This window comes from Hoplias malabaricus, chromosome 3 (assembly GCF_029633855.1).
Source record: "Hoplias malabaricus isolate fHopMal1 chromosome 3, fHopMal1.hap1, whole genome shotgun sequence".
Lineage (NCBI taxonomy): Eukaryota > Metazoa > Chordata > Actinopteri > Characiformes > Erythrinidae > Hoplias > Hoplias malabaricus.
Window position 1 is genome coordinate 6,164,764 of NC_089802.1, and position 19,714 is coordinate 6,184,477.

The window sequence follows — 19,714 nt, forward strand, 5'->3', positions numbered from 1 at the left end:
AAAAGAAGGCCCTACACTATAGTAATAAATTATTGTGGTCTAAAACCAGGTGTTTCACTTTCATTGTCCAACCCCTGTATTTTGTGCATTTAAGATTCACGTTCCTCCAGGACCATAGTGCAAAACAAAACACAAGTGCAGACAGACAGTACATGACAGTGAAGAAGTGGGGTATATTAAGACGTTAGAGCTTAATAGAGCTTAATATAGGCAAAAATAAGTTAGGCAAATTATTCAAACGTGCAACAAATGATGTGTGCAGAAACAGCCCAGGGTCACAGTGTGAGGTACACAGTGTAACAACCAACAGTTGTACTTTGAACTCTTACAAGGCAAAACCGCTGTGGAATGCAAAGACTTCACAAATAATATTCTAAAATAAGCTTAACATTTAATGTTAATAACAAAACCCAATAATAACCACAAAGACAAAAGATTTTCATTTAAATATAATTTACACTTAGGCTCTGGGGTGGCAGTTATGGTGGAGATGGGGAGCTAGTGTATTGTGATGTCATAATTAATAATAAAAAACATTAAGAAACTTACCCAGTGATGAAAAAAGTCCATGACACTTCGATGTTTGCAGCATGCAATGGAAAGCAGCAAGGGATCTTCTGACAGTTCTCATGATCAAACATCCATCAGGGGGGGATGTGAAATGCTGGAAATGTGTGAGGCTCAGTTCTTAGTAATTTTCTAAATACTGAGCAGTTGCATGAAAGATAAGCTTCTTATGGAGGCCCTGAGATCTGATCCTGCAGCTTGGAATTTCTCCTGAGTTTGGTCTGTAAATGATCATTAAACCCGTGTATATTTGCCTCTAAAGGTTTGGAGAGAGAAACTGATTAGACAGTGCCACTGTGTGCTGAATGTCTGAGTGTCTCTCGGGGTCTGTCAGTCTTTAGGACTGTCCCAGTCAATGTCTTTTAGACTGTGTCTGTCAAACAGTGACTTTTAGATGGTGTCTCTTAGACAGTGATTATTAAACGTCTCTGACAGCATATTCTGAGTAGCTCAGTCTCTCTCGGTGACTCTCAGACGGTGTCTCTCAAACACACTGATAAAAGTATCCTCCAGTGGATGGAAACGGACAGACAATTCCCACTTCTCCAGTCGTGCAGCTCTGTGAATTAGACTCAGCTTTACCGATGCTCCTCATCCACCTCCAGAGGTTTCTCAGAAGATTAAACCGCTTCGCACCCGCCCGCCTCCGCTCCACAACAACAGCACAAACCGGGCGCTGCGCATAAACAAATAACTCAGTAAAAAAAACGAATAAACGAAGGATTTTTACGCAAATAAAAAGTTAAACTTCTTAACTGCTGCAAAGCAAACAGTGTGCACCACGCTAATCGGTCCGGAATGAACCGTGGCGCTGAGTAATGTTCCTGCTGTGATTCCTCTCGCCTTGGTTGAAGGTCTTCGGATTTCACTGAAGGTCTGTAAGATAAGAGATGATGTTTGTGTTATGTTTCTGTTGTTGCTACAGATGGCTCTCTTCTGGGTCACTCACTTTTTTCTTGACACACCACCAGTCTCCATCTAGGAAGACTTTACAGATGATTCTGGAATGAGTTTGTAGGAAAAGTATTGATTAAACGCCTTTAAAATAAGAGATGCTGTGTATGTTTTATCTGTTTTCATTTTAGGACACTTTCATTACAGTTAGCTCACCTTGGGGTCGTTCACACACACACACACACACACACACACACACAGAGAGAGAGAGAGAGAGAGAGAGAGAGAGAGAGGGGAAGGGAGATGTCAAATAGTCAAAATTAAACTGTATGTCATGTCAAAATAATCTTGTTGAATGCATGTCTGTATGAATCTGAAGTGTGTCTGGGAAACTGGGTTGTGTCTAGAGTTTGTCTGAGGCAACTGGTCTTGACTGAAAAGTTCTGTGTTTCACAGAAAGGTCTTAAGAAGGCACATAGTATTTTAAACAAAAAATATATAATTTCAGGGGTGACACAGTGGTGCAAGAGGTAGTTTCACTGTGACTTTGCTGGGGTTGTGGGTTCGAGCTCTGCCTCAGGTCACTGGTTGTGAGGAGTTTGGTGTGTTGCCCCTGTTCCTGTATGGGCTTTATCAAAAACACCCAGGGTAGGACTAACTTTTCAAAAGTGTCCCTAGGTGTGATGTGTGAATGTGCTAGTGTGTGACAATGAATGAATGAATGACTATTTGGGTGTAGTAACAGAATTCTGGTATCTGGAGTGCCTAAAAACACATTAACAGTGTTTTTAAAAATTGGAATAACATGGAATAAGAAAAGTAATTCGGAATTTGTGTTGTATTTTACATAAGCCTCCTCATCTGATTCTCTCCAATCACGGTGCTGGATTCTAATTTATGTGACATTAAACAGAGCAAAAACAAACAGAAGCACAGGAAATTAGGATTATTATGGGTTAAGTAATCCATCCATCCATTATCTGTAAGCACTTATCCATTTCAGGGTCATGGTGGGTCCAGAGCCTATTTGGAATCTTTGAGTCGCCAATCAACTTACCAACATGTGTTTTTGGACTGTGGGAGGAAACCGGAGCACCTGGAGGAAACCCATGCAGACACGGGGAGAACACACCAAACTCCTCACAGACAGTCACCCGGAGGAAACCCACGCAGACACAGAGAGAACACACTACACTCCTCACAGACAGTCACCTGGAGCGGGAATCAAACCCGCGACACTACCTGCTGCGCTACCGTGCCACCGGATTAAGTAATAAGTGGTGTATAGCTCAGGGCACACCGAGTTCCTCTACAACACGTGACGGCAATACTGGAGTTCCACCACAAGAAACATATCTACCATTGTCTTAATGGGTTTCACTTTGTGCATAATTACAGTCTAGGGCTAGAAAGGGATTCCAACTTACCACAAAGTTGGAAGCACATAATTATCTGAAAACATCTTTATATTCTGTAGTGTTAGCATTATCTTTCAAAGGAAATAATGGGCCTCATCTATATTCTGAAAAACAGACCCTTTATACCCCCTCCAACTAATGTACTATTGGGATGATACGTTTGGGCAGGTACAGTTCTACTGGCACCTGCTAGACCCAGATTCATCCACCAGTCTGTCAGATAGTGAAGCATATTCACCACCAGTGCAGACATTTATCCACTTAGGTTTACAGCCCTGTATCACACTAGGTGCAAGGCAAATATGCACCTTCCTGAATGGGGCACCAGTCACCAGGGTAGACGTGCTTTACATAACTCCAGCCAACACAATTCATACATTACGCAAACATACAGTAATTGAGAGAGATGCACAGAGATAAACCTATTCTGAAGTATATTAATAAATATATTCAGCTACATTTGTCAGTTATGGCTTTTAGATGTGGTTATGGGTGAGAAGAAACACATACAATCAGAACATATATGTTTTTATCGGTTTTTCAAAAATGTATATTAAGAAATGAAACATCCACATTAAAACAAGGCAATCCATTTTTAAAATAATTTTTATGAGCCACTAAGGCCATTCAACACAAATCATAGACACAATACACATTTATGTAAAGCAATTTACAAATTTACATTTAATATTTTATATATATCAAGATGTTTACCAAGAAAAGGGACCTCATAAGCACTTCTTTATTTATATTTTCATACAAATATGAATATTACAATCTTGAGGCAATGTTTACAACGTTGTTTCCTGGAGGAAATGGATAAATCAGTATGAGAGTGTATGTAACTTCACTGACTAAGATGAAAGGACAGGATGTGTTCGAAGCAGAATAGAGAAGAAAACAGCACTGAAGAAAATGGACCGGATGTGTCCTTTGAAATGTGACATAGTTTGAGGTAGAGTATAAAGCTCAGTGTGGCATAAGAGAAAATATTAATAATAAATCTATAAAAGACAGCACAGATCTCTTTCTGTCCTGATCTGTTATCTCCTGGTGTGAGGACACTGGGGCTGGTGATGTCTGTGGTTGACTATATAAGGAGAATAGTGCTGCTGATGAGACTGTAGAAAAACCAAGAGATAAAAAACACACATTATAAGTTTATTCGTATCACTTGCAACAGCCTGCATCATTATGGAGATTTCTCCCTCTTTTTTTCTGCTGCTGCCACATTTTGTAACAAGCCATGTCTTGCTCAGTGCCTCACAACCTCACAAACACACACAAAAAAAACATGACACATGGAGCACTGAGAGAAACTTAAGCTTGTACTTTCATCTCATTTCCACACATCAATTGTCTACCGCTTATCCAGTATTATTTTTTTGTAATCGAATTTCATTTCAAGGCAATGCTTAAATTTTAATAGCTTTATTAACCATTACTGTAAACCAGCCTTATCTATCTGTGTAGTGTATACATTTTTGTATAGACTCCTACATTCTGATAAAATTCAAGATAAAAATAGAAATAACATAAAGACCTAAACTATCATAAATAATACAAACAAAATCATTCAAACTTCATGACATTTATGCCCTTGGATTATATTTTTAAACTGACTACAAATCTACAAAAGAGTACATGTAATAAAAATGCAATAATCAAAGAATTTGTGAAACAAAACTGGTCTGAATGGAATATGTTTATACTGCGTAAATAAATGGAAAATTACAATGAGTCACTCTCAGAGTCTGCCAGTTGTTTTGGTGGAATCAGCAGCAAAACAGATCCAGGCCTGACTTTTTTCAGTTCCCATTAATAAAGAAAAATCCACACACACACACACACACATATGCAGGTTTCTGAGAGCGTGATGCACATTTGCAATTTTCCGGTAATGTATTTGGTATCAATCCCACATGCAATAGTCTCTCTGAGCAACTGATGAAACCTTCGTGTCTAACTAAACAAGAAATAAAACATTACATATCCCTGCCCTGCCCTGGGTACACACCACATTTTTCATTGTCAAGAATTGCCCCTACATTGGTTTTGCACTGAATTTGATGTGTCCAAAAATAAACCTTTATCCACATAAGTCTTGGGGCATTTACACTACCACAGTAGTTAGTAAACAATGTAAGCTGCTGTTTAATGCCCCACCACTGCAATGAACTTCGTAAAACCCATGATTAATGTTTGTGCTGATATGATATGCTTGAGTGATGAGGAAAAAACATGACTGGTAAATCACTTGTCCAAAATGACTGCCTTTATCTAGAGCAGCAACAATACAAAAAAATTTAGGCTTTTAGTGAAAATACAAAAAACCTGGAATAGTTAAGACACAAAGTAAGACTTATAATAAACAGGCAGTTAATAAAATTCTTGTGCATAAAGGTCCATAATTTGGACAGCTTGTGGTCACAGTTTGTAGCCTATGTAATGTACAGTACATCAGCTAAAAAGCTAACTAATTTGCTGATAACTACTTAAACAAATTCCCAAATGAATACTTTTTTGTTGATCTGACAATATATATACAGGACTAATTTAATGGAAAGAATATATACATGTATATGTTACTAGGGCCTACTTAGGGCCATTAAAAGGCTAGAGCTTGGCTGTAAGCACTTCTTTTGGTTCCTATATCAAGTTCAAATGCCATGTTCAAAAAATGTAGAAAAATACACTCCATGTCCCAAACATTTGAAGGCTGCATGTCATTTCAGATGCTTTAAGGTGCAGCCCTCAGAAGATTTTGGATTTGACCTCACTAATGTTTTCATGACTGAATGCCACCAGATCCTGACAGAACTGTTCCCAAGACTAGTCTAAATTTTACCTGGAAACTTTTCTTCAACAATAGAGGGACAAATATCATAATAACACCCTGATTTTTGAAGACACAGGTGTAGTGTAAATCCTTTGGATAGGACAGCATTCTCAAACCTCAATCGTCTTAATGCCATCTCACCTGTCGAAACCTCCATGTTATTAGACCAATGCAAATTATGAACATTGTGACAGTTATGAGCACGCTGATCGAGAGGAGGACATGACGACTCTTAAGCCGTTTTTGGCATTCTTCTTCTGGGTCTCCATCTGAGAAAGAAACAAGACTTGTTCACACCAATATCAGTAAAGTACAGGTCTATAGATACTGATCTGATACAGCCAAACAACACATGGCACTTTGTTTATTCACCGTTTTCATTATGAGAAGTGACGTGGGTGACACTTTAAGAAAGGCAATATGAGAAAAGCTGTGGTGAGGCATATTTTCAATGTCGTATACATCTGTTTTTGAAAACAAAATTAAATATTTCCTTCTGCACATTCAATATGTGAATAATTTGAGTTGTCAAACCGACATTTGAGTGATTTGATTCATATCACCACACTGTAATATACAACAATAAATTTACCGATATGACCCACATTGAGTAATATTTCATCATAGTGTGTTGTATATTTAGAGTTCACTGAAGGTACAGACAATGTAAATGTAACTTCAAAGGTATATTTTACGATAACTTGATCCTAATAGTTTTCTCAATTATTTTAGATTCTGTTCATTACTCAAGAGCATGTCTATATTTTCTAGGTTATATTTTCTTCCTACTGTCCTCTTTATAAATATACAATAATAAATAATTCTTTAAGAAGAAGGCAAGCCAAGGAACACACACACACACACATACACACACAACCAGAGCAGGGGGCTGCCAATCACCTCAGAACCCAGGGAGCAGTTTGTACCTTGCTCAAGGGCACTTTAGTCATGAATGAATTTTTCTCTTGACGGTCCTGGGAATTGAACGTCTATCTCTCTTCTCTAACCTCAAGGCCATGGCTGCCACTGACTTCTGTAATTCTGTTTAGTTTTGTGTGTTGAGAGTGAAACTAGGTACCTCTCACAATGATGACAGTCTCATTGGCTTGCTTGTAGATGAAATCCGACATTGTGCTGTTGACCACCACCCACTCGCAGTAGTAACTGTCCGTGTCCTGGATCTGCAGCTGAGACAGATGCAGGGTGAAGTTAAAGCCATGCCTGGTGACTGACAGCCGATGTTTAAAATCCTTATTGAAGGTCATTTTATCGTCCTCCATATGTATATAGAGCAGTTCTCGAGAACTGAAATAACGCTGTTTCAGAGAGAGTGAAGAAGGCCTATGTGTAGTGGAGCAGGTTAGTTCGGCTGAGGAGTTCAACTTAGACAGGACGATAGCTGGGGGGTTCTGGAAGAATGCTGGAACCTCCTCTGAAGATGAGAGAGAGACAGACAGAGAGAGCGAGATTTAAATATACATTAAAAATGTACCCATTTCTCAGATATAAGCACCAATTTGTCCAGTACTATTATCATTTGACATATACACTCAGCAAAACACTTAATTTGTTACTGAAAATCTTGAAATGTTGCTCTTTATTGGTGTGGCATCAAATAATTGTACTGTTTCTTGTGCAATACGTTATAAAGGGCAAGGAAAATACCTTGGCCTGACATTGTAACATATGAGTGTGTTACAAATAAAATAAAATAGAAAACTGTTATCTGTGAATCTGTTTAGCCCTTGTTCAAAACAAGCAAACAAGCAAAAAGAGTATGAAGACTACGCAGGGGACATGTTTTATGAACTCAACTATATCGTCATGAAACCAATGCTTGCAACATATTTCAAACAAGTTAGGACAGAAGTTTAGTCTAGTAATATCGTTAAAATCAACATTTTAAACAGGTGACACATCATGATTAGATATCAAAGGAGCATCCAAGAAAGGCCGGAAATTCTTTGTGGTTTTTAGGCAAGAATATGTCAAGGCTTGCACATTTGCCATAAAGTCACAGTACAACAGTTTAAAAACAGTTTCTCTCAATGAAATATCTTTTAATTATTTCACAATCTACAGTGTAGTACAAAAACATCCTCAAAAGTTTCAAGGAATCTTGAGAAACAGTTTTTTTTGTAAAGGCCAAAGCTGAAAACATTTCTAGGATATATATCACCACATTTAGGAAAAAAATAGAAAAACAAACCCTGTAGTCAAATTACAGTTTCCAGACAAGCATCTGTCAGGGTCTTACTGCCTATGACATATGTAACGTTTTCATCTGCGAAGGCGTCATTAACACTGAAAGATATTCACATTTTGGAGTATCGTGTGCTACTTTCCATGAACACATTCTATATTGTTATATGAGTTATACAAAGTTATGTGATGTCAGGACTCGCCACATAATTTAATATTCATTCACCTTCTGTAAGGTGAATGTGACATATGTGGAAAATATCAGAGTGGGAAGAAACCAGAACACCAGGAGGAAACCCACGTTCAGATAGGTACCCAGGAGATGTTTGGCAGCCATTATTGTTTGTGAGTCATGGTCATTCCTACATCATTGCTAACCAGTCATGCGTGTCAAAAATGAAGACGTCAGTCAGGAATGCCACGGTCAGAACTGTGTATTTGAGCTGTGTATGTGTTTGCTTTTGCATTTGGTTTGATTTGACTTGTGTCCTGAAATTGCTTACAGACGGTGACACTTAGAATCAACAAAAGATTGAAAAAAAAAGGATTTGGGATTTTCCCTGAAATTTTGGATCATTAAATTGACCTAAAATGCTTGATCAAGGAAGAGAGCAGACCATCCTACCCCAACAATTACACTCTTTGCCTCAGACTTTTATCACAGGATAACAAATCAGTGATTTCCTTGTTACAAGGAAAAGTAAACACTTTTAATTATGTAAAGTCTTCTGTTGTGTTCCAAAAACTGATAACATGAATGGAGGTAATTTGGAGTTTCCAACATATATGCGTCCAGATTGTTATTTTACTTTGATTTTTGACAATTGAGAGGTTGATAGGAAAATAAATTATGTTTTGTCTACTTTTGTATATTAATACAGAGTTGTTTTGAGTCTGAAACTGTTTTCCAGAAATAAATAAGCTGTTAAATTTGGATTAAACTGGATATTGCTTGTTGTTTCATATCGTCGCTGTCCAATGAAAAACGTGTCTCTCAAAACATACATTTACAGAAGAAAAAAACATTTTCAGTGGAAGACGATGTAAAACGATTCTGAGTAATTATGGAGTATTTCTATTAGTCCAATCATAATGACATTTTCACACAATGTGAAAGACAATTGGACAATGACGATATACATTTAGAATCAATATCCAAAACTGTATCATTTATTCATTCATTCATTCATTCATTCATTCATTGTCTGTAACCGCTTATCCAATTCAGGGTCGCAGGTTCTAGGCAGGAACACACCCTGGAGGAGGCGCAATTCCTTCATGGGGCGACACACAACCCACCTACCAATCCACCTGTTTTGGACTGTGGGAGGAAACCGGAGCATCACATGGACACGTGGAGAACACTTAACAGACAGTCAACTGGAGTGGGATTGCAACCCACAACTCCAGGATTCTGGAACAAGTTGTGGCATGTCTTTATTCTCATAAGTATGATGCCATCAGAATCACTGGGAAATCAGGCTGTGTAATTTAACGTAGGGTGATGTAAGAGTTTCAAAGAAAAAAACAACTGATGATTCAGTTAAATTCTATTCAGTTCAGTGGATGGAAAATGTGAAAATGCTGATAACATCTGGCCTGATGTCAGTGATGCATTACGTATGTAAGAAGTGACATACATACCTTGAAATACCTTGTTTGTGAATTATAGAAGCTATCACATTAACAATATATTTAATGTGTGATGATTATGTTGTTGGCATTTACAGCTGCTCTCAGCCTTTTCTTTACTGATTCTTTGACACTCACTGTGCTTTCATTGAGAGTCAATGTCTAAAAATAATGAATGCCTTACAGCAGTGGAAAATAGGCTCAGTCCTAAGACGCTCTACGCTGTATAAGGGTAACACTAATGTTTAAGTGTCACACAACTACACTATAGACAGGACAAGTATCTGAGTTTGCAGCTTTTATGATATCAACTCTAATACTATTCTCACAAGGAGTTTATGGAGAGTTACTGTTACATCTTCTCAGCCAATAATGAGCAGTTTCTGAGCAATGACCTTTTTTGGTAACACTTTAAAATACGGGTGCACAAATAAGCATATATTAATACGTCATGAATTATCTCTTCATAGTATATTAATACATACATTAATGCTTAATATATCAGAAACTAACAAAGGATATACATTAATGACCACATTACTCATACATAAATCGCCATTAGCAAGGGTAAACATTAAGTATCAACATCTTGTTAATTCAATCTCTTAATTAACACTATGACTTGCCTTATTAATTAACACCCTTTACATATTGGATGTATTTGGATACTGTGTGTTATATATCTTTGTGCATTGATGTAGGCAAAATTATAGGCAGGGACATAAGCAGTGATTAAGTGATTATTATGAGTTTATTACGAGTTTTGTAATTACTTATATAAAGTCACTTGACTTTAGGGTTGTTATTGGCCACAATAATTAATTAAATATTTAAACTAACCCACAAAGGTGTTAATTAATAAGGCAAGTCATAGTGTTAATTAAGAGATTGAATTAACAAGATGTTGATACTTAATGTTTACCCTTGCTAATGGCGATTTATGTATGAGTAATGTGGTCATTAATGTATATCCTTTGTTACTTCCTGATATATTAAGCATTAATGTATGTATTAATATACTATGAGATAATTCATGACGTATTAATATATGCTTATTTGTGCACCCGTATTGTAAAGTGTTACCCATTTTTTTCTGGGTTTGCACTTACTGTGAAGAAGCATTTTGAACATTATACAAGTCAGCATCTAGCCACAAAAAAGTAATCATGAATTAAATCCATCTTATTCCAAATTCTATTAGTAGATGTTGCTAATTTGCATGTGGCTCACCTGTTTTTATCAGTGAGAAAGAGCAGCAAAATGTCCAAGAGAGCCATAAGAGAGTCAGAAACATCTTTCTGCAGTGGCTCGGAGTCCAACAGCATTGCTCTGTAAGTGCTTTATGTAGATGTTGTTTTATAAAAAAAAAAAAATGAGCACATGAACTTCCTCTACTTCTTTGTTACAGGAAATGTGGTTTCCCTTCAGCCTTTCTGCTGACGGCCATGAATGCTTCAGTACCTCTTGATCGGTGTTTTTGATGCTATTGAGATTATGTGAAAAAGGTGATGTTTACAGATTCCTGTAAATCGATCACACTAAGGAAAAAACACCCACTCTTTTAGTTAAGTGCATTTATTTAGCCATTCCTCAGTTTAAAAGAGAGCATTGTCATAGCTTATTTATAGTCTGAATCAAACCGCTTAAAAACTGTAGGTTTACAATAATATAAAATACAAATATATAACATATAGAAATACAAGGTTTTGTACTGGCACTCAAAATAATATAAACTGTAATACACATCATTGTGAGAATATAACAATGGACACAAACATGAGAAAACCTAATACAATATCATTAAATCCAAGCCATTTGCCTAGTGATCAATTGCAGTGTAAGGTTGTTAATCACACAAAGATTTTTAATGCAATGATCATCCTTCAGATGTTTCTTGGTTTCCCTGAACTTGATAGCGTTTAACCTGAGGTAAATTCACATGACTGTATATGATGACATGAAAAATGCTACTTTGACTCTATATGAAGTTCTACTGCTAACAATGTAAGTCTTAACTGAGCACAAGCTGAGGTTAAAGGATAGGTCTGAGACCTATTACCTATTCACTAATATGGTCCTAGAGCATAATGACTTCCACACTCTGTAAATGGGAAGCTCTGAAACAAAATGAGCTGATCTTCTAGCTCGGCAGCACTCTAATAATCAGGGATTTTCAAAGCAGCAAAGTGACTTCCAGGCCATTTGCAACATTACTCAATGGACAGAAATCCACAGTGTGATACACAGACACACACACACACACACACACAAGCTCAAATAATAATAATAATAATAATAAAAACATTAAAACATGTAGATTATTTGGGATATCTAGCACGTTGCAAAGATTTTGCTGAGAACAAACAATCAAGTTCTGGGTCGTGGTGGGTCTAGTGCCTACTTTGGGCGCAAGGCAGAAACACACACTGGAGGGGGCGCCAGTCCTTCACAGGACGACACACACCTACGGACACTTTTGAGTCGCCAATCCACCTGCCAGCCTGTGTTTTTAGACAGTGGGAGGAAACCAGAGCACCCGGAGGAAACCCACACATATACGAGGAGAACACACCAACAGTCACCCCGAGCAGGACTCGAACTCACAACCTTCAGGTCACTGGAGCTGTGTGACTGCAACACTACCTGCTGCGCCGCCGTGCCGCCCCAACAAACAATCAAATAAATCAAAAAGTAAAATTAGAATAATAAAAAATTAATTAAAATTGCACAGCATTTAAAACAGAATGATAAAAAAATACTGAAATAAATGAATTAGAAAATTCTATATAAAGTGCAGCAGAGCAAAATGTTTTCAACTGAGCTAAAGGTTTGCGTACAGTATCTGGGCTCTTCTAGTGTTCTTGTGTACTTGGTTTTGTTTAAGAGTTGTGTTTCACATTGCAAAGTGTTTACCTTAAGCAGGACTGGTCGAATAGTTTTAATTTTTTGGTCTGAATGCCAAACAATAACCTCATTAATAATCTGTAAACTTCTACCCCAGAGGATGATGGCAGTGTAATATTTCTCAGAATGGAAGCTTATCAGGAGAACAAGTGCAAATCTAAATACAGAGAGGCTGGATCAAAAGGTTCCCCTTCCAACATACAACCTCAGTTTTGATTAAATTAAGTTTTACTATCATAGTCAAGCAGCTAATTTACAGAGATTTTTCTGTCCCTGAAGTGAGAGTACAAAGAAAAACTCGTGCAGAAGCTGAGAATGAACCCTTGAGAAGAAACCCATCACTAAACAAATCGATACAGATAACAAAATTAAAGCAGTATGAGGCAGAATAAGGCATTTTGAAGATACATTTAGTGGAAATGTACAGCCATCAAAAGAACAGACAGAAGTATAGAGATCAGTTAATGTCAATATTCTTTAAAAAAAAAAAGGCGGGACTAGCACCTAAACCCAAATGAACATATCTGGAAAAATCTGAAAATGTTGGTAAATATGTAAATCTGTTGGTAAATCTGATCCAATCAGGAGTTTTGAGGAAAGGGAGTTTGTGAAAACCAGTGAATGCTTTTATATGTTCATAGTACAACAGAGATTTAGAGAATAAAGAATATTTAAAGAGGCACTGTTTGGATTACTGTTAATTCATTCATTCATTTTCTGTAATCTGTAGATCCAGTTCAGTATTGCGGTGGATCTGAAGCCTATCCAGAATAACTGGGTGCAAGGAACAGGCCCTGGAAGGGGCGCCAGTCCTTCGCAGGGCGTCACACCTAAGTCCATTTGAGTGGAAGCCCACGAGGAAACAGGGAGAACACACCACACTCCTCACAAAACAGCCACCCGGAGGAAACCCACCCAGACACAGGGAGAACACACCACACTCCTCACAGACAGACACCCGGAGGAAACCCACGCAGACAGAGAGAACACACCACACTCCTCACAGACAGTCACCCGGAGGAAACCCACGCAGACACAGGGAGAACACACAACACTCCTCACAGACAGTCACCCGGAGGAAACCCACGCAGACACAGAGAGAACACACCACACTCCTCACAGACAGTCACCCGGAGGAAACCCACGCAGACACAGAGAGAACACTCCTCACAGACAGTCACCCGGAGGAAACCCACGCAGACACAGAGAGAACACTCCTCACAGACAGTCACCCGGAGGAAACCCACGCAGACACAGAGAACACACCACACTCCTCACAGACAGTCACCCGGAGGAAACCCACGCAGACACAGAGAGAACACCACACTCCTCACAGACAGTCAGCCAGAACAGGGCTCAAACCCACAACATCATGACCCTGGAGCTGTGTGACAGTGACCCGTTGCGCCACCATCCACCCATTTGGTTTATTCCCTGTTATAGTATTTAGACAGACAGACTCCATGTCTGTGCACCATAGAGTGTGTTGTGAAAGAAGCAGTTAAGTTAACAGATTTATTTAATATACATTTCTGTCCACATGACATGAGAGCTACACCTGTTAGTGCAGCCACTGACTGCAATGCCACACTCCTTTAGTTTATTGTATAAGTCCCACTCTTTCTGGATGGATAATATTCATGATCATTCTAATTATCTCAGATATAAACTGCAAAAATGGGAAATAATATATTTAATATTTTTCGCAAGCCTTATATATACACACCACACCAACCCTGTAGTGTTAACATTTACAAAACAGCTAACCCACATTTTACTCACTTTTTTCAGGTTGTTTTTTTTTTCCTTTTAGCCTGATTCTTCGATACTGAGATTTTTAATACACGGTAGTTTTAAAGCTTTGTAGTTGCTTTTACATTGTTTATGCAAAGCTATGAAAGCAAGAAGACCAATGGCAATACAAATAACCACGACAATTCCAGTCACTGCTGTCTCAGGTCTATCCGTCTTGTATTCACCTGCAGAAAAAATTAAAGTAATCAATGAGCAAATTATTAAGTATATTTATTCCTGCTTATATTTGTCATAATTGTGTGTCTTATACATCTGATGACCCTCTTCCCATTGAAAAAACAAAAGTTGGATCCAAAATGGCCACCATGGTCACCACCCATTTATTATTCATTTTAATTGAATCTTACAAAATTGAACAGAAACAGAACACTGTACCTGGGGTCGGTGATGAAGGTAGGTGAGGAGCAACCTCTGTGACACGACAAATTAAGATAAACATAAGTGTTTACTGCATAAACAAGTTATACTGAAGTATACAACTTATCTACTGACCAAAAGTACCTGATATGTTCACAGTAAAGTTCTGTGTTGTAGAATCCTCAGTCAGCTGCACCCAAAATGCATACGTTCCATTGTCTGTCATTGATGCTTCCTTAATCGTGTAATTAAATGTAAGCTCTCCGGTACCAGCCAGATGTTCCAGTGGTGTTGCGTTGTTTGTCCATCTATACAAAAGTGTGCTGCAGTTTTCACACTTAACTGTGTAGTGTAAAAGTCCAACCGTGGTCCCAGTTATGTTAGTATTATGAAGGTCATGATCTGAAACAACAAAAAGTCTGTGAATGAACTGAGCACTTGCAAAAAGAACCACATAGCAGCTGTTTACATTGTTTTTGTAGCACTGCTTCCTTGTCCTCTCTTAGCTGTGGAGACAAACATTGTTATTTTAAGTGAATATATGTTAAATGGAAGAACGAAGACTAAGGTGTAGAAGACATGCTGACATGCAACAGATGACTTGAAACAATATTGTGTTTTCAAAAAAAAAAAATTCACATATATGGTTCTTCATTGCAAAGGCAATGTAATAGTAAAACTGTTACAGTTTACTAAACACATTCACACACACAAACACTTTCGAACACTTTCGTGCGTGTCTGGTCGAGTTGAGTTGGAAGCCGTGGGTTCTGGCTCTGTGTGTCAGATCAGACAGATAACAGGAACTGAACACATTCTTGTTGGATGAATTATTTGACATTTTAGTTGACATTTAAGTTGTTTTGTTTTATCGTGCTAAACCTTTTGTTTGGTAGCAACAGACATTAACTAAAGGAAATAAACTAGACAGTGTGTTTTATACATGAACTACATGAATGTACCACTTCAACATAATTTCACACAGCAGCAAATATGTACAAAGCAGCTGTGTGAATAAGTATTCACCGTATTTCAACAGCAATAGAACACTGTGTCTGGTGTTTGATGTCACGCTGGGGACGTGAGGAGTAGATTACGGGAGGCGGACACACTCGCTACAACACAGATGATTAAATAAAGATAACACAATAAACGAACTTAACAAGAAACACGAGATAACGTTAACGAGCAGGAAACAGGGCAAGCTAGAGATCAAACATTACAAAACACAAACGAACTAGAGGGTCACGAAAGGAGTAAGAGAACGAACGAGGAACGAGAAACCAGAAACGAGAAACACTACGAAGAACCACGAGCGTGAAACAAACAACGAAAACAAACAAGCAAGCAAACAAACAACCAAAATGACCGATACCAGGAAGTGAGGGAAGAGGGCTTAAATACATGAACTTAACACGAAACACCTGACACAGATAACGAAGGTAAAGAAGGCGGAACAGAGACGGGACAAAGGTGGAGCTAGAGAGAAACGAGGGCGGAGATAGGAATAACAACAAACAGAGCCACATGAAAGGAGAAAACAAACAGGAAAGTGCCAAGGTGTGACATTTGACATGTGAACAGCCAAATTAAGATACAATTAAATATGTGCACTGAAACTACACTGAAACTGTGTGTAACTTCCCTTTTGACAAATGAGACATACCTGATGCACTGGCTGTGAAGTACTTTACAGCCGATGTATCACTCAGTTGCAACCAAAAGCCATAAGAGCCATTGTCTGCCGGTTTCTTAGTCTTGTAACTGAATATAAGTTCTCCAATGCTATTGGCATGTTGCAGGCTTGTTTCATTCTTCTTCCATTTATAACCAGCTACGTTGCAGTTTCCACATCTAAGAGTGCAGGTTAAAGTTAATGGTTCTCCAACAGTGCCAGTAACGTTAGGGCAGTGTAGATTAGTTTCTGAAAAATGAGCAAAAAAATAAATGAATTAAATGAATTTTAATAGATGGGGCCTGCTCCGGGTGACTGTCTGTGAGGAGTGTGGTGTGTTCTCTCTGTGTCTGCGTGGGTTTCCTCCGGGTGACTGTCTGTGAGGAGTGTGGTGTGTTCTCTCTGTGTCTGCGTGGGTTTCCTCCGGGTGACTGTCTGTGAGGAGTGTGGTGTGTTCTCTCTGTGTCTGCGTGGGTTTCCTCCGGGTGACTGTCTGTGAGGAGTGTGGTGTGTTCTCTCTGTGTCTGCGTGGGTTTCCTCCGGGTCACTGTCTGTGAGGAGTGTGGTGTGTTCTCTCTGTGTCTGCGTGGGTTTCCTCCGGGTGACTGTCTGTGAGGAGTGTGGTGTGTTCTCTCTGTGTCTGCGTGGGTTTCCTCCGGGTGACTGTCTGTGAGGAGTGTGGTGTGTTCTCTCTGTGTCTGCGTGGGTTTCCTCCGGGTGACTGTCTGTGAGGAGTGTGGTGTGTTCTCACTGTGTCTGCGTGGGTTTCCTCTGGGTGACTGTCTGTGAGGAGTGTGGTGTGTTCTCTCTGTGTCTGCGTGGGTTTCCTCCGGGTGACTGTCTGTGAGGAGTGTGGTGTGTTCTCTCTGTGTCTGCGTGGGTTTCCTCCGGGTGACTGTCTGTGAGGAGTGTGGTGTGTTCTCTCTGTGTCTGCGTGGGTTTCCTCCGGGTGACTGTCTGTGAGGAGTGTGGTGTGTTCTCTCTGTGTCTGCGTGGGTTTCCTCCGGGTGACTGTCTGTGAGGAGTGTGGTGTGTTCTCTCTGTGTCTGCGTGGGTTTCCTCCGGGTGACTGTCTGTGAGGAGTGTGGTGTGTACTCCCTGTGTCTGCATGGGTTTCCTCCGGGTGTGTCTGCCCACTGTGACCCTGAACTGGATAAGCGCTTACAGATAATGGATGATCGAATTAATAATTGACATAATTGTGAACACACCCCCAGAGTGGCAAGCAGCCATCCCGGCACTTTGGGATCAGTTGTGGATTCTGTGCCTTGCTCAAGGGCCTCTCAGCCGTAGACTGAAAGAGGAGGACAACTGTTCCTTTTTTCCCCACCAGCCCCAATTTTTCTGCCGGTTGTTGGAATCATACCAACAAAATTTCAGTCCTAAGCCCTCTCCTCTAACCATTAGTCCATGGCTCCCCATGCACCTCATGAACAAGCAAAAGGACAGTAGACAGAGCAAAAATGTGGACAATCATGGGGACAAAAATGGTAACAAGACAGACGTGCTAGACAATCAAACATTAACTTAAATGTTTCTGAATTAAAAAAAAAAGGCAAGTAAGCATTAACATTAAGCCACTGAAGGAGACCTGATAAACAGGTTGAACAAATTAAACAGGTTAAAACAAGTTTACGTTACTCAGAAAGTGAATTAATACTGTTTGTGCAATACACATTGTAAGAGTAGATATTCTTAGAATTTTTCCAGTTTGAATCAAACATTTTATTTAAACAATTTTCAAACTCCAGTGTATTTGATGTTTTCTTGCTTTTGTATTTACATTATAAAAGATATTGTCAAATACTAAACAGTTCTAATTGTTTTTCATGCATCCACAAAATGTCTCCATAGTCACTGACAACTGGCTTAAGTATGTTCTTTGATACAGACTAATGTGAAAGGTCAGGTTTTATGTTCTGTTCATTCCTTAGCAAAGGGCGGCACGGTGGCGCATTCACACAGATCCAGGGACCTGGAGGCTGTTGGTTCGATTCCCACTCCGGGTGACTGTCTGTGAGGAGTGTGGTGTGTTCTCTCTGTGTCTGCGTGGGTTTCCTCCGGGTGACTGTCTGTGAGGAGTGTGGTGTGTTCTCCCTGTGTCTGCGTGGGTTTCCTCCGGATGACTGTCTGTGAGCAGTTGGTGTGTTCTCCCTGTGTCTGCGTGGGTTTCCTCCGGGTGACTGTCTGTGAGGAGTGTGGTGTGTTCTCTCTGTGTCTGTGTGGGTTTCCTCCGGGTGACTGTCTGTGAGGATAGTGGTGTGTTCTCCCTGTGTCTGTATGTGTTTCCTCCAGGCGCCTGTCTGTGAGGAGTGTGGTGTGTTCTCTCTTTATCTGTGTGGGTTTCCTCTGGGTGACTGTCTGTGAGGAGTGTGGTGTGTTCTCTCTGTGTCTGCGTGGGTTTCCTCCGGGTGACTGTCTGTGAGGAGTGTGGTGTGTTTTCCCTGTGTCTGTATGGGTTTCCTTCGGGCGCCTGTCTGTGAGGAGTGTGGTGTGTTCTCTCTTTATCTGTGTGGGTTTCCTCCGGGTGACTTTCTGTGAGGAGTGTGGTGTTTTCTTCCTGTGTCTGCGTGGGATTCCTCCGGGTGACTGTCTGTGAGGAGTGTGGTGTGTTCTCCCTGTGTCTGCGTGGGTTTCCTCCGGGTGACTGTCTGTGAGGAGTGTGGTGTGTTCTATTTTGACTTCAGCTACTGCTTGGAGAACTGATTTTCTTACCTTCACTGAAACAGACTTTGAGAAACAGGACTTGAATCAGCACACTCTGAAGCAGACCCCTTTGCTCCATGGCCTCTGTCCTTCTGGAGCTGCATGGAAACGTTATCAGTTTCTTAATAGAAAGAGTTTAAAACAACACATTGTTTGTGTAAATGTCTCAGAAAAAAAATAAAATGCACCACACTGGATCACATTCAATATTTAGTTCTTTGTATTTCCTGTCTGTGTTTCCATGTCTGATCTGTGTCCTATCATATAGTAATTTATTATGTTTTTAATATATACATTATATATTATGTATTCATACATTCATTCATTATCTGTAAATGCTTAATACTGTTCAGGGTCATGGTGTGTCTGAAGCCCACCCAGAAGTATTGGCACAAGGCAGGAACATACCCTGGATTGGGCACCAATCTGCCACAGAGCATCACACATTTTCACTGTCACTCACACCTTGGCGAACTTTTGAACAGTCAGTCCACCTACATACATTTTTAACTGTGCTTTTTGATTGTTGAAAGACACTGAAGCACTCAGAGGAAAATAACACAAGTGCTGAAAGGACTGATTGGTTAAACAAACCTCGCGATCTGATTGGTCCAGCTAAAGCTTTCCTATTGGTCCATCAATTGGCGTCAAAACAGGGTTTTAAATCCGCAACTGCAACAAGAGATTCGCACACGCAACAGAGAA

At 39.5% G+C, this 19,714-nt stretch overlaps 3 protein-coding genes across 3 annotated transcripts in view; all 3 read right to left on the reverse strand.

Moving 5' to 3' along the window:
- Positions 1 to 1,340, reverse strand: part of fdxr (ferredoxin reductase) — a 22,429-nt gene extending 21,089 nt beyond the window's left edge. The window contains exons 1-2 of the mRNA XM_066664685.1: positions 1,324 to 1,340; positions 550 to 1,243 (exon numbers count right to left, since the gene is read on the reverse strand). Coding sequence (XP_066520782.1) covers positions 550 to 631 — 82 coding nt within the window. The 5' untranslated portion in view covers positions 632 to 1,243; positions 1,324 to 1,340. The remainder of the gene's footprint in view (positions 1 to 549; positions 1,244 to 1,323) is intronic.
- A 2,170-nt stretch (positions 1,341 to 3,510) lies between these two features.
- LOC136690671 (uncharacterized) lies at positions 3,511 to 10,888 on the reverse strand. Its single transcript, XM_066662611.1, has 4 exons — positions 10,783 to 10,888; positions 6,797 to 7,150; positions 5,860 to 5,987; positions 3,511 to 4,000 (listed from the first exon to the last, which is right to left on the reverse strand). Exons 1-4 carry the CDS (start codon positions 10,844 to 10,846, stop codon positions 3,923 to 3,925), a joined length of 624 nt encoding a protein of 207 aa, XP_066518708.1. The 5' UTR covers positions 10,847 to 10,888; the 3' UTR covers positions 3,511 to 3,922.
- A 3,267-nt stretch (positions 10,889 to 14,155) lies between these two features.
- LOC136690738 (uncharacterized) lies at positions 14,156 to 19,623 on the reverse strand. The gene is made up of 7 exons (XM_066662697.1): positions 19,604 to 19,623; positions 19,019 to 19,107; positions 16,295 to 16,552; positions 15,357 to 15,404; positions 14,773 to 15,030; positions 14,647 to 14,682; positions 14,156 to 14,435 (listed from the first exon to the last, which is right to left on the reverse strand). The coding sequence occupies exons 2-7, from the start codon at positions 19,086 to 19,088 to the stop codon at positions 14,266 to 14,268; spliced, it is 840 nt and encodes a 279-aa protein (XP_066518794.1). The 5' UTR covers positions 19,089 to 19,107; positions 19,604 to 19,623; the 3' UTR covers positions 14,156 to 14,265.
- Between the last annotated feature and the right edge of the window lie 91 nt (positions 19,624 to 19,714).